The 13,605-nt window shown below is 40.3% G+C and overlaps 1 protein-coding gene across 4 annotated transcripts in view; it reads left to right on the top strand.

Moving 5' to 3' along the window:
- LOC135909460 (long-chain-fatty-acid--CoA ligase 5-like) overlaps positions 1–13,605 on the top strand; it is an 85,841-nt gene that overhangs the window by 54,330 nt on the left and 17,906 nt on the right. For all 4 annotated transcript variants that reach the window (XM_065441462.1, XM_065441456.1, XM_065441470.1 and 1 more), the window contains exons 7-14: positions 2,349–2,381; positions 3,380–3,431; positions 4,508–4,581; positions 5,523–5,597; positions 7,759–7,893; positions 10,480–10,562; positions 11,155–11,305; positions 13,090–13,162. In XM_065441462.1, the coding sequence (XP_065297534.1) occupies positions 2,349–2,381; positions 3,380–3,431; positions 4,508–4,581; positions 5,523–5,597; positions 7,759–7,893; positions 10,480–10,562; positions 11,155–11,305; positions 13,090–13,162 (676 nt within the window). The remainder of the gene's footprint in view (positions 1–2,348; positions 2,382–3,379; positions 3,432–4,507; positions 4,582–5,522; positions 5,598–7,758; positions 7,894–10,479; positions 10,563–11,154; positions 11,306–13,089; positions 13,163–13,605) is intronic.

The raw sequence follows: 13,605 nt of genomic DNA, 5'->3' as shown, positions 1-13,605 counted from the left end.
CCTTTAATTAATAAACATAAATGAAATTGTCCAATGGGAGGATTTGAACAGAGGACGCCTAGCACAACAGCTTGATCCTCTTACCATTAGGCCATGGGCGCATGCCTCAGTAAATGAAATTTAACATTCTTAATTATTTCCCACATGCAAGCCAGTGCAATGAGACACTTGACATGTTTTATCAACACTCTACGTGATTTTTCAACGTCGTCAATAATTATACCTAAAAATACTGATTCCTTTATTTCAATATATTTTCTGAAAAACATTACATTACTCATAGTAACTTTAAGGTTTCGCTTTGTGTCAGAATTTTAACGTTAAGTTGCGATAGATGTCTAGGCATTATTCATGTTCCAATCCCAGAGACTGGTGCACAGAAGAAGCTGTATTCTAACATCTCAGGTTAGACAACTTTGTTTGCTGAAACGAATTGTAAAACAGCCTACCCAGACTATGCAGACTACATAGACCCCGTCGGCTTGTGAAATCATTTTCCCACGCATAGTAGCCAATGTACGGTAGCTAGAATGCTACCTGTCGGTGCATGGTTTCCGCAGCAAAGCACCACATCCCTCACCTAGCTCAGACATGCCCCCATGTGTTGTCAGAATGCTGGCTGAGAGGCTCCCATGAAGTGCTAATCACAATGAAGCAAGGCGAGCTCGCATATGCGCAATGACGACACCGTTAGTTAGGATGCAGAAACAATGTTCTGTTGCCTGTGCGGCGCACGCTGCTGCTCAAAGCCGGGGGCGCCCAGATGTGGCACTATGGGAGCAGGATGCCAATGCTAAGCAGCAATTTTGACAAAATCCTGCAATTCAAAAGCAAGAAGCAGATGCACAAAACGTGCCTGCTGTGAGAATGCTGCAGTATGGGAATGCGAGGTCCACACAGTGCGGCAATGCTGACAAGACCCTGTAGTTCTAACTGATGCTGCTCGTGGTCACAAAGTTTTCTCTGTTCATGTGTCTGCACATGCCACACCACGCATGTTTACTTAGTCGGCTTATGTTTACTGCAGTTCATATTGCCACAACAGATATGAGCCTTACACTTCGTGTAATATTCCAACAGTTTGCTATCACATTCATTGCTTCGCCCTTATGATGAAATAGTGATTTTTTGTTGTAGTGATCTTTTCTATAGTGCCTGTTCACTGTATTCGGGGTCCTCACTGAAATTTATTTTTTTGAAGGGATGGGGTCTTCTTGTGGCCACTCAAAAAGCATTAAATGAATTCTAACAAATTTCATTTTGATCAAAGCATTGCAAGAAAGGAACATTTGTTCGACCGACATTGGATTATGTGCACTTGGTTTCTTGTGTGCCGGAAGTTCTGTAGAATCTTTCATAGTGCCTTGGGATTACCCAGGGAAAAAAAAATGTTTGTTCAGGTACACAGCCAACCATTGTCTCCCTGCCTCCAGTGCTGTAGTGCAGATACCAAGTGACCTGTAGGTCAAAGGGCTGCATTGGGAGCTTTGCTTGCTTGCTCATCTGTGCTTGATAATTCTGCTGTTATTATACAAGAGAAACAAAGGCACCAAAGACAATGCCACTTGATATTGTGTGTTTGTTTACTGACATGCTTGTAATGCTGACACTTCGGCTCTTTCAAGACGTAGTCACATAAGTACTCTGTTCTTGATGTAGTCACATGTAGAAATGCACGGTGTATTTGATTTTCGATGGTGAAAATAAGAATATTATCTATTTATTTTGTGTAGCACTCGCACAAGCTCAACATTCACACCAGGGGCCATGTTTTTGAACAGGTAGCTTACTTCCTGAGACTTGTATTATATTTTTGGTTGTTTAACTTCTAATTTTCTGCATTATTCCTACCTTCTATACAGTAATTAGATGTGTGCTTAATATTTATTTGCATACAATCACTTTGAAACTGATGCATCAGTACTGGAAAAGTGACATTCTGCTTCTGTTACAAATTCATAAAGTTGACCTGTTAGTTCGAACAGTGGCTTGTTAGTATTATTAGGATCAGCCAGTAAAGGCAATGGATGACAACATAACAAGAACAAGAAATATTGCATTGCATCACATTTCGTGCTGTTCTATGTTAAGCATTAAATTCATAAAGGAAAACATTAACATATGGTCGAATGTTTTGTTATATGGTAAGTATATTGAGAAATATTGAGTATTATATTGAGTATTATTGAGTATTATATTATTATTATTATATTATATTATTGAGTATTATTGAGTATTATAGTATTGAGTATTATTTATGTGTGTGAAATATAATTTCAGAACAGTTCAGAACAGAATTTGTTGCTCCTGCCATTCGTTTGTTTATAAATGTTTCTCTTTGCTTGCAGAAACTTGGTGCAAAGTCTATCCAAGAGCCCATTGTAAGCATTTCTTTGTTAACAGATTCAAAAATCTGAATCGTAGGTGTACTGCATGGTGTTGAAAAAAGTATTCCCAACAAACTTCCTGTGTCCTGCTAAGTATTCAAATGACCTGCATTCAAAGCATTTTCAATCATGCTTAACAAACACTGAATGCAACTAAAACAATAATACCTAACCCGCACGAGAAACCGTTTTTTTTATTTTTCTGCGCTAAGTTGCCTTGAAGCATTGAAATGTGTATGTTTAAAGTTCCACAGCTCAATTTGAAACCATCTGAACTTTTTTGCATCCATGTCCAAATCCAGATGTAGTCGGCAGGTCAGTTAGCTTTAATTCCTGCATAAATGCACCAGCTCTGCTTAGTATAATCATGACCAGTAAACAAAAGCCGCAGGCGAAATTCTGCTCCCTAGTGTTTAAGGCAATCCACTTTCTCAGATTTCAGTCAATTACATTATGCTGTATAATAACAAGGTTCCAGTAGAAAGGATATTAGCTGGTCTTCAGGAGATGGTGCCACCAGACAGCTGATGCAACACTTTACAGATTGCAGTAGTGAATGTTCCACAGTTATACCACTGTCATCACTCTAAAAAAAAAAAAAAAAGTTTACTCATTTTGGGGCATATCTTGTCCCCAAACAATAATAGTCATATGTCTTGCTTTCGTTTCCTTTCGTGAAACTTTGAACTTGCTACTTTCCTGTCAAGATTGCCATCTCACACTGATTGCTAAATGTGGGTACACCGGTAATAATACTAAATGTGAATATAGCAAATACTACAAGAATAACTTGTTCAGGTAATGACTCTTCAATAAAATGAATAACGAGGAAAATGCTTCTGCATAAATGAAACTGGTGTGTAACAACATAGCATTTAAAAATAAATTTAGCTCCTGCAATAGACATTACAGTTGCTTTTAATAGAGGTCTTTCAAGCCTTCTTAGTATATATAATTCATTAATGTGTGTTTTATCTATATCATTCAACCAGCCACCAACACCTGACATGCTCTATGGACTCCTCTATACAAGTGGTACAACAGGCAAGAGCATGTTTGATTATTCTCGTCTATATTTACAATAGTAGTAATAGAACAGGCATTGTTAATCATCGTCCTGCTCTGCTGTGGAATGCAGTATAAAAAAACATGCCTTTGATTTGCCCTTGCACTTCCAGTTTCAGCTAGCAGCCACTTCGCTATGTGCTCCATTATACATATATATGTAGGGCCAGCGTACTTGGTTAAAGAAGAGAGAGCAAGAGAAGTATGCCAATATTTTTGTCAAAAATACAGTTTTAAACAAAAAGGTAATTGGAAGCAAATTTACGAGAGGGACTGCGACTGCGATTACGAGAGGGACTGCGAAATTTCAAGTGTTTGACCAAAGAGTACTACAGCATTTGCTTGTATAAAGAACCAAATTTTCAATTCTCGAAAATTCCCAACTATCAGTACTTGCAATTAATTGTTCATATACAATGGATGGTGCTTACAGCTTGCAGTGCAATTCTGCTACTTCAATTGTACAAATTGAAAAGGGCAGAGATTATTTGTATGGCAAATCACTGTGCACATGAACTAATCAACTAAATTCGACTAGATGACATCTAAAATAATGAATTCAAGGCAGCTGCTCAAATTGCAGAAGCATAAAATTGATCACTGGTCAACATATGTCCGTGTAGTCAAATCCCTAAGACTAGCGTCGGTTTCACTACACATCCCCAAACCATGACCAGCCAGTGACCATATTCACTCTTCTATGATCATGTTAGACTATCACTGTAATGAGCAACATTAATGTCGCATTTTCAGGTTTCTTCAATAAGGCATATTGATTGTTCTACTGTTACATTGGAATATGTTTCCACTTCTGTAACTTCTTTAGAAGGTTGCTTTTAAAGGCTTCAAGAATAATTAAGCTGCGTAAGTAAATAACCATTCTTTTTTGCTTATAATGCTTGGTAAAAAAGTGAATCTTGAAAATAAAAGCATGGAAAGTGCAGTGTTCAGTCTTCCCTTCATTTCATTTCTATTTTCATGCTTCTTTCATGGAAAATTCAGTTCACCAAGCTTGCACTCATTTGGCATTGCATTTTACTGCATACTTTTCCCAGGATTGCCCAAAGGTGTGCCCATCACACACAGGAGACTCGTGAAGACGGCCAATGCCATCAACCATCTGGCAGGGGTGAGGGTCACTTAATGATGCCTTTAGTTGTTAAATCTTTAATTGTCAATCTGTAAGGTACAGTATGTTTCAAGTGAAAGTGGTGTTTTCAGTTCTTTGAGCACACGGGAAAAACTACAAGATGCAAAAGGTGTAAGCGTTTCTTCCACCTACCGTTTCTGCGAAATGCATGCTAGGTATTTACACTTGGAGACAGCAACAAATGGCCAAAGAAAGAAAGGAGACAGAAAACAGAAGCAGAAAGTAAAAACAATAAAGCAGTAATATAAAACATGTGCCAGGAATGTTTTCTTTTCTTTTTCCTGATATACTGCCTCTGTGTATAAGTAGCAAGTACTTCGAATTGAACATTAAGTGGAAGTCATGCAGGAAGGCGACGGAGGTTTTATGTTGTAACACACTAGACCACTTTGTTCTTAGTTCCTCACACATGATTTCGCAGGATTGCATACGGTTTGTCCAAGATTGCATATAATTGCACTGATATAAATGAGGTAAAATGGCTGTTCTCTATTTAACTATGTATGACTGTGTAAGCACCAACATGTGTGCTGGTCAGACTTTTATTTTTTCTCCAATTACATAAATAAAAGTGTTTATGCACCATATTCAAACCATACGAATTAGTGCATTCCTCTTTAGTATGTTAGCTATAACTTTTTTGAAGGCCAGTCCCCGTGAAAATGATGTCACGGGAGGTAAACAACATGGAGATGTACACAATGAACGGACTGTTAAAGGTGGCTGGCTGTTGTGACGTGCAACCGTGGCATATTCACTCATTGGTTTTTGTGTATGTCTGTGTGTGCCCTTTCTGCAGCCGTTTGGCCCATAAAGTGTCACAGTGTTAAGTGATTGATTGAACAGGCATGATTGAATGTTGCTTGCACATTCCCTTTTATCAGCATACTCTTACACATGCATTCCTCTCCTTTTAATAGCCAATGAGGGCTGAGCCAGGGCACACCTGTTTCTGCTACCTGCCAACGGGCCATATTTATGAACACATCTATGAGGTAAGTATGAAATGTGCTCTTGCTTGGTTTCATTGAAAAAGATATAAGAGAGAGATACCGTGGCAGTAAATAGATTATACTTGGTGCTATTAAAGGGATCCTGAAATAATTTTGACGATTTCATACAAACATACTGAGTAAGCCCTTCTCATCAGTAATTGATGCATCTAAGTGCTCCGCATAAAGTGTGTAATTTATTGTAAGGTTTTGCAAATGTATGTTGCTACCGATCGCAGCATGCCACTTGGCTGACTTTTCAGCCGCCCCTGACCAGATGGCGAGAGGTGATCATATGATGCCTGTAGGGCGAGCTATCCGATTGGTTGCCCAGGGGACGTCATCAATATTTTTTTTTTTTACTTTATAGCCAACAAAAGTTGTTCATAATAGTTAGAATGTTAGCTAATTGTCTCTAAAACAAGAAACAGAAAGAGAATGCACAAGGAAAATTTATAATTACACTCAAGACTTCTGGCACACAGCAAGTGTCGTCTGCTTGTGTTACAATGTGCTCCATGTTGATGGGAGCTCCACGGTCAGTGTTGATCTCAATGTTTCCTTTCACGAGCACCATGATTCGCCTTTGTTACATTTTGGGCTGCAAACGTAGCAAATGGCAATATGTCAAGCTGCGACATTGTGTCCTTCTGCAAGCCAGCAGATGAGCGGAGTGGCTGCAGCGCATTAAACTGTCGCTGTCCGATCGGTGCCAGGATTTGCATGTTTATGGCTGTCACTTTCTGTTGAAGGACTATTACTACAATGGTATTTCGTGTGTCTAGTAAACACAAGTGCAAGCAAACTGGGCTTGGCCGTTTCATCATGCCATTTCACAGGGGGAGCAGAGGCGCACACATGAACGGTCTGCATGGTGAAGTCACTTGGTGGCACAGACCTCAACCAAACACAGTAGCAATAACGAAGTGTATTTTACTTTGCTGCTGGTGTAAATTTTTTGCAGGAGCGTAATCATGAACAAGTTGCATTTCTAATTGTTTAACATTTTTTACACTCGGTTGGAGCAAAGTTAGCTCTTCATTTTGCTGGTTAAGCTCTGCGCCACCGGGTGGCTGGACCGTGCAGACCTACCAGGCCACTCACGTACATCTATGCTAAAGCTTTCTTCATAGCAGTAGTAGTATGGAAGCACTTTAGTTTATGCCTCCACCCATCCATCGAAACGCCCAGCTCACCTGTGGTTACCAGAATAGCGGACACGCTCAGCGCTGCAACAGAATGCTTGCAACACATGCTGCTTTGATAGCCCTTGCTTAGGATCAACTGCCAGGCAACTGCTGGAGAGGTTGGAGAGGCTTTGCGCGCTCGCTCCTAGACAACTGGAAGTAGACGACACGATGTCCCATCCTGACACAAGCCAGTCAAGCCGGAGCTTAACCCCTATCACTCGGAAACAAGTGGAGGAGAAAATGTATGGCTATGGTGGAGACTTGTAATCGTCTGTAGCTCTCTTAATATACGACACTTCACACAGATTGTGGTGCGAATGATTTACTGTAGCTGTGCCCTGTGTGTCTACAAAATTTGAACTATTTCAGGGACACTTTAATGAAGGCAGTAGTCACTGTGACATAAATTTGGTAAGCATTTGTGCTGTGTAGCAAGTAGAAGCACAATTTAAAACAGGCTGTATCCTATGCATCAGAATGAGAATATAGAAAAATATATAATAAAATTTTAGTACAGTTTTTTGCAGTATATTGCAGCCTTCTGTAACAAGATCAAAAGATTGCTGCTAAATTATGGTGCTTCAAACTGAAATTCGCATCTACAAGTGCGCTTAGAATAGCCTGACATCATCCGGAGACTTTTAAACACTGCTTATGGCATGTACTAATACTTAGACTGCAGGCACCGGAGGTGCAGAGCAGAGGCCGAATTACAGCAAGCAGCAATGATCTGCGACATAAGGTTTGCAAAGTTGAGCAAGTTGAGCCCTTGGTGTTCCCTTGAAACTTGTACTGACCAGAATTTCGTTAAATTATTCCAGCCCTGTATAAATTGCACAGGATAAAGTCTGATCAGGTAGTGACTGGGGAAGTAACATCATTTCTACAGGTGAAGGTATCACATATGACTTACAGATGTTTGTGTACACCGGCAGCTTTATTTTGACAATAGGCTGTCTTTGTTTCACTCCCAGGTGACCACACTGATGCGTGGTGCAACCCTGGGCTTCTACAGAGGAAATGTGCAGCTTCTCTTGGATGATATGAAAGCACTGAAGCCTCACAACCTGCCCATGGTGCCTCGTCTTCTCAATCGCATCTATTACAAGGCATGTTTCACTCTGAATTGCCCTTCAAAATCAAAATTGCTTGAAAGAAACACAGCGACAAAACACAAATGATGAATTCAGTTGCTCGATCTGGAGTAGTTAGATGAACCTTAGAGTGAGTGTGCCGATTTTGCAGATTCGCAGACCTAAATCGGCCTGTGGAAAAACAAACTACTTCTGCCAAATGGCTGCGGACAATGCCTCAGGTAGACATGTGCAATGTGGTTCTCGAAATGGTGTCTAATTCCACCGTAAATTTTCTACAAATTAGTGTTAGGTTTATGAACATTGGGGTAAAGAACTAAAAGCTGAGCAAGTCGGTATTAATCACAGTATGAGTGCTACGAGTCGTCTCTGGTCACAGTATGAGTGCTGAAGTGCCTAATAACTACTGGCCTTTGTTCAGAGCTGCTTCTGACGTTGTTGTGGCCCCAAGAAATGAGCAAATTCTTTTTCTTTTGTCGTCACCCCTCCCCCTCGGCAAATCTCCCGAATTTCGAGTTCCCTATGATGGCAAGTATGGTGCCTGATTTTAGTACCACTCATATCCAATTAACCATTAGTTAGGGACATCAAAGCATTGTAGTAATTTCAGTGTCACTAGCGCTGTCATCTCCAGAACTCGTAATGCTATGAGAGCCTCACATCGGCAGGAAATGCAGCTATTGTGAAGGAAAAATACACAATGTTGCTGGTCAGTGTTTACATAAAGCAATAAAACTACAGAAATACATCTTCTCAGCAGAAGGATTCACTGTAACATGCCCTTGATGTTCCATCCAAGTCACTTTATCTGAAATGACCTCTAAAATATGCAAACCTTCTCCAGATCAAATATAGGTATCGACCAATAATCAGGCCAGAGCGGTGACAGCTCTTGAACCCTATTTCTTGTTTTGGTGTTTAAAACAACTCCCCCTATTTCATTTTGTTCACAGTGTTTTGTATCTTACCAACTTATTTTTCATGATTTTCACTTTGTAGTGTTAGAAATGATAATTCTGCTGTGTTTTATTGCATTTTTCTGTACGACTGTTTTGAGCTTTCCCTATTGTAATTTTTGTGTAATCCACCACTGCAAATCAACTGAATGATATGATCATAGTTTAAGATTCAAGCAGTTGTGCAATACGTGACCACTAATATTGCTGATATTGCTGCATATTGACCCCCCCCCCTCTCTGCCTTTTTATTTTTATAAGTATTTTATAGTATAGAAGGAAGAAGTGCTTTATAGGTTTTTAAACAAGTATTTGAGAAGTATTTATTCCCATATCACAAAATAAAACATCAGGGTACCTTGAATAAGAAGTTCATTCAGCATGGGAATGAATGGCTCATTAGAAGAGAACACAAATCCAAGCTTCCTTCCTCGAATTTTGTGTTGTAAGTGCAGTACCATGTCGGTGTAACTTCAAGAATTTTGTATTTTACTATACATATAGGTTGTTCTTGTGTGGAAAGAAACTATAGAGACTTTCATAGATCATTTGTTTGCCCTAATCCTCCTTGTTGAGAAATCAACCCCAGCCAGATTTTGTGGAAGCCAGCATATTCACACAAGCTTACACTTTTATTTAGTTGTCTGGCATGCAAAGAATCTGCTGTTTGGGAAAAGCTTAGCTCTTATAAAATGTTATCTGTTTGGTGTTTCAGAAGTGTAATCTACCAAGATAGCTTCACAAAATATGTTATTTAAGACCTTTTAAGATACGGCTGGCACTTTTTGCAAAAAGCTCCCAGACTATGCTCCAGGAGACTGAAGGGCACTACTGGGCTTTATCGGTCCTATGAGCATGCATTTTGACTTTGGTCTTCATGCTCTTAACTATACCTCATAGTTGGTGTTATTTAGTGGTGGGATTGAGTGCATAATTTAACGCGATAGTGTTAAGGGCCCCATGTCGCAGAAAATCCGGCGTCAGCGTTATGCTCACCATCCGGTGTCCATCGTCTGATGTCGTTTTGGCAAAAAGATTTTCGACCCACCCATACCCCAGGCCCTCCATATCGTGCAAGAAAGTCATTGAACTAATTGAATTTCTTAAGCTAAAATACGTATAAAAATCATAAAGTACAACTTACACACAACCTACAGACATGGTTGCGTCGAATTATAATTTGACTATGCGAGAAAACAATTCTGTTACGCGAAAACTCAAAGAAACCCCTTTTCCAGCGTTTCTGCCATTTATAGACCGGTCACGGCATCCGCCATTTGTGCACGCCAGTACTCGAGGGTCTTGGGGGGTCACGGAGCAGCGCGCCCAGTTTCTTGCAATACCTCCCGATGGTGTTTGCCTCCGCCACATCGCGGCCTATGCAAGAGGCTGCGTTTCTACCAGAAAGCCCGCTTTTGTGCATAGCGTTTGTGGCCAGCGTTTCTCGGTAAACATTACGGTTACATATGCTCCAGTAGCCAGGAAGTGTGAGAAGCAGTCAGGGATCTTTGAAGGCTATCACATTCCACTCTTAAAGGCGAAGCTTAAGAGTCCTCCAAATCTTTTCTGTTTGACTTCTATGCACTTTCTTTTTGCAATCATTAGAACCCCCTAGCTCTTCTGATCTTCTGTTCATTTCTTACAGGTTCACTCTGAAGTTCACAAGAGTGCCATCAAGACAGCAGTGTTCAACTTTGCTGTGAACCAGAAACGCAAGCTTCTCAAAAAGTAATCAATGCAAGCATTTCTGCCATTTAAATGCGACTACCATTGAAATGTGAGCACAATGTTGCTGTGCACTGTTTACAGCTTGCAATGACAAAATAGTACCAGTAGCAAGGTTCCATTTACCGGCAAATGTGACTTCTGTGATGCTTTCTAAGTACATCTAAAGGGGCACCAAATTAATCCATTGTAAATTTGTTCAGTATAAATTACATTTAATCTCTCCATGATCAACAGTGATCAAACAAGGAATGTTGCTGGAACCAATGTTTCAACATCTGGACTGCCAGTCATGAATTTGCCATATCCCATCAAGCATAATATTTAAAATAGGTGATCCTGACCGTGCACTTGATGTATTGTGTTTGTATACTGAAAATGACCAAGCTCCTCTGAAGGCTCATTAAGAGTTACTGAGAGCAAAACATTGTGACCGTAACATAAGGTGGGTAACTTGCAATGAGTATTGAGTATTTAAAACGGAATTTTCCCTCCGTCACACTTGTCGGTACATACTGGCTGTTTGCATGAGATGAATGTGCAGTTGTGGAAACAAAACTATTCTAAATCTATGCTTCATCTTGAACGTGCATAGGGGCATTGTGACAACTGACACAGTATGGGACAAGTACGTCTTCAAGAAGATTCGCGATGAGCTTGGCGGCAACTTTCAGTACGGCTTGACAACCTCTGCACCTGCCAAGAAAGAAGTTTTAGAATTCTTCAGATGCGTCTTTGGATGCCATGTAAGCGTTTTTGCTGAAGCTGAAGTCCTCTCATCTCAAGGCAAAATTCACATATAATCAACCTCGCTTCTACTGTTAAATATTTTGAATTCTTGGTGTGGGTTATACATGCAAAAGTACGGCACTGCTTCAACTGCCAAGATTTATCAGCTGCTACAATTTGAGCTGCAGTCTAAAATCTGCATCACAAAAAATGTGGCCCTGCAGTTGCCATATTGAAACAATAACTGAATCTATCAGCCTCGCATGTAGGGGGGGGGGGGAATGACTTCAAGACAAAACCTCACCTTTTATTGGCATAAATATGATGTGTGTGTGCATGCGTGCGTGTATATATATATATATATATATATATATATATATATATATATATACGCCTCCGGCAGAAAGGATGCTCCACATGCACCACCAATGTCTGTTAGTTATGGCGCTGGCTAACACTCTCAGGGTTAGTTCTTTTAGTAAAACATAAATACCCCAAAAAGTGGATGGGAAAACGGCGCCACAATAGCTCAGTTTGTAAAAGCATTGCATGTGTCATGCGAAGACATGGGTTGATATCCCACCTGTGGCCAGTTCTTTTTTCATCTAATGACCAGTTGCCGTCACCCAAATAAGATCACGCACTCGTGACGCCTATGGCAGAAAGAATGTACTATATCCGCCGCCAAGGTTAGTGAGTGGTGGCATTGGCTAACACTCTCAAAGGTAGTTTTATTAGTAAAACATAAATACCCCTGAAAGTGGATGGAAAAACGGTGCCGCGGTAGCTCAATTGATAAGAGCATCGCATGCATAATGTGAAGACGTGGGTTCATGTCCCACCTGTGCAAGTACTTGCACTCACCAGATCTGTGCAGCAGAGCTACTGAAACTATGAAACATCAACCTCATTTCGTGCCTTATTTTTTGTCATTTTGTATCATTGTCTTCATTTGGTGGTTTTTACTTTAACCTTTGCAAGGTCATCTTACATGTAAAAAAAATAAATTATGGGGTTTTACGTGCCAAAACCACTTTCTGATTATGAGGCACGCCGTAGTGGAGCACTCCGGAAATTTCGACCACCTGGGGTTCTTTAACGTGCACCTAAATCTAAGTACACGGGTGTTTTCGCATTTCGCCCCCATCGAAATGCGGCCGCCGTGGCCGGGATTCGATCCCGCGACCTCGTGCTCAGCAGCGCAACACGATAGCCACTGAGCAACCACGGCAGGTGCATCTTATATTTCAGTTACCATATAGGCTCATGTAACTGCTACATCTCTAATTCCAAGAGGAAAAAAATTTGCAAAAAGAATACTTTTGTTTCACTTGTATATAAGCCAAACACCTCATTGAAGCAGCCACAAAAGTCAAACAAACCGACATAGCTATGTCAAACTATAGGCATGGTGTAATTTCCATTGTTATTAGTTTCAGCCTGTGTGAACTTATGCGGTGAACTTAGCTTCATTTCTTTTAAACTGAAGGGGTCAACGTTAATGAGAGAACTTATGTGTCTCTGCATAGTAGTTTCACTTTCCAAATTATGATGTCAGCTTTTTTAAATATGTTCCTAAAAAATAAAGAAGAACATCTCTAAGACTGTAAAATGTGCTTAAAGAAACAAAACTGCAGCTTATATGCAAGTCAATAGCTACTGATGCTATTGTTTACTTGACCCTCCGTGTAAAGTGCTTGTGGTTGGTGAACACACAATTTGGATTCCTGCTACATATTCCGTGTAGATGTATCCATTACAAATCGTCCCTTCCCACTTGGCTTGTTCTTTTTTATCCTAGCTTGTGGAGGTTTATGGCAGCACTGAAGCCAGTGTGGTTTCAAGCACACTCCCATACGACTTTGTAGGAGGAGGTGAGTGCCTACGATTCTTCTTTGCTCTTCTATTGAGATTTGATAAAACACCAACAGATATAGTATCTATGTGTTTTCTGTTCACCTTATTGCTCCTAAGTTTAGGTATTACACTATGTCTGAAAATGAGCTCAATCTAAATTTCCATCTTTCATAATTCATTCATTCTTGTTTAGAGCCTATAGGTGTTTGTTTATGAAGTCTAAGAGCAAAACTTTGATGAAGGCATTAAACCAATTTCACAGACCCACACTAGTTATTGCCCACGATAAAATGTGCACTCCAGGCTTTCAGCAAGAGCCATAAGCGCCGACTATGGGGGTGCTCTGGGGCCCTCCCTTTCAGGAGAGCCAAATCTTACCCCCCTCCTCCCCCCATACACACACATACCTAAAGTGTCATTACCAGAGCTTTATCATGAGAAGCCATCAAACAAGGACAAC

The sequence above is a fragment of the Dermacentor albipictus genome, chromosome 1 (assembly GCF_038994185.2).
Source record: "Dermacentor albipictus isolate Rhodes 1998 colony chromosome 1, USDA_Dalb.pri_finalv2, whole genome shotgun sequence".
Taxonomy (NCBI): Eukaryota; Metazoa; Arthropoda; class Arachnida; order Ixodida; family Ixodidae; genus Dermacentor; species Dermacentor albipictus.
The sequence above is the reverse complement of the archived record's forward strand: the minus strand, read 5'-3'. Positions and strand labels throughout refer to the sequence as shown.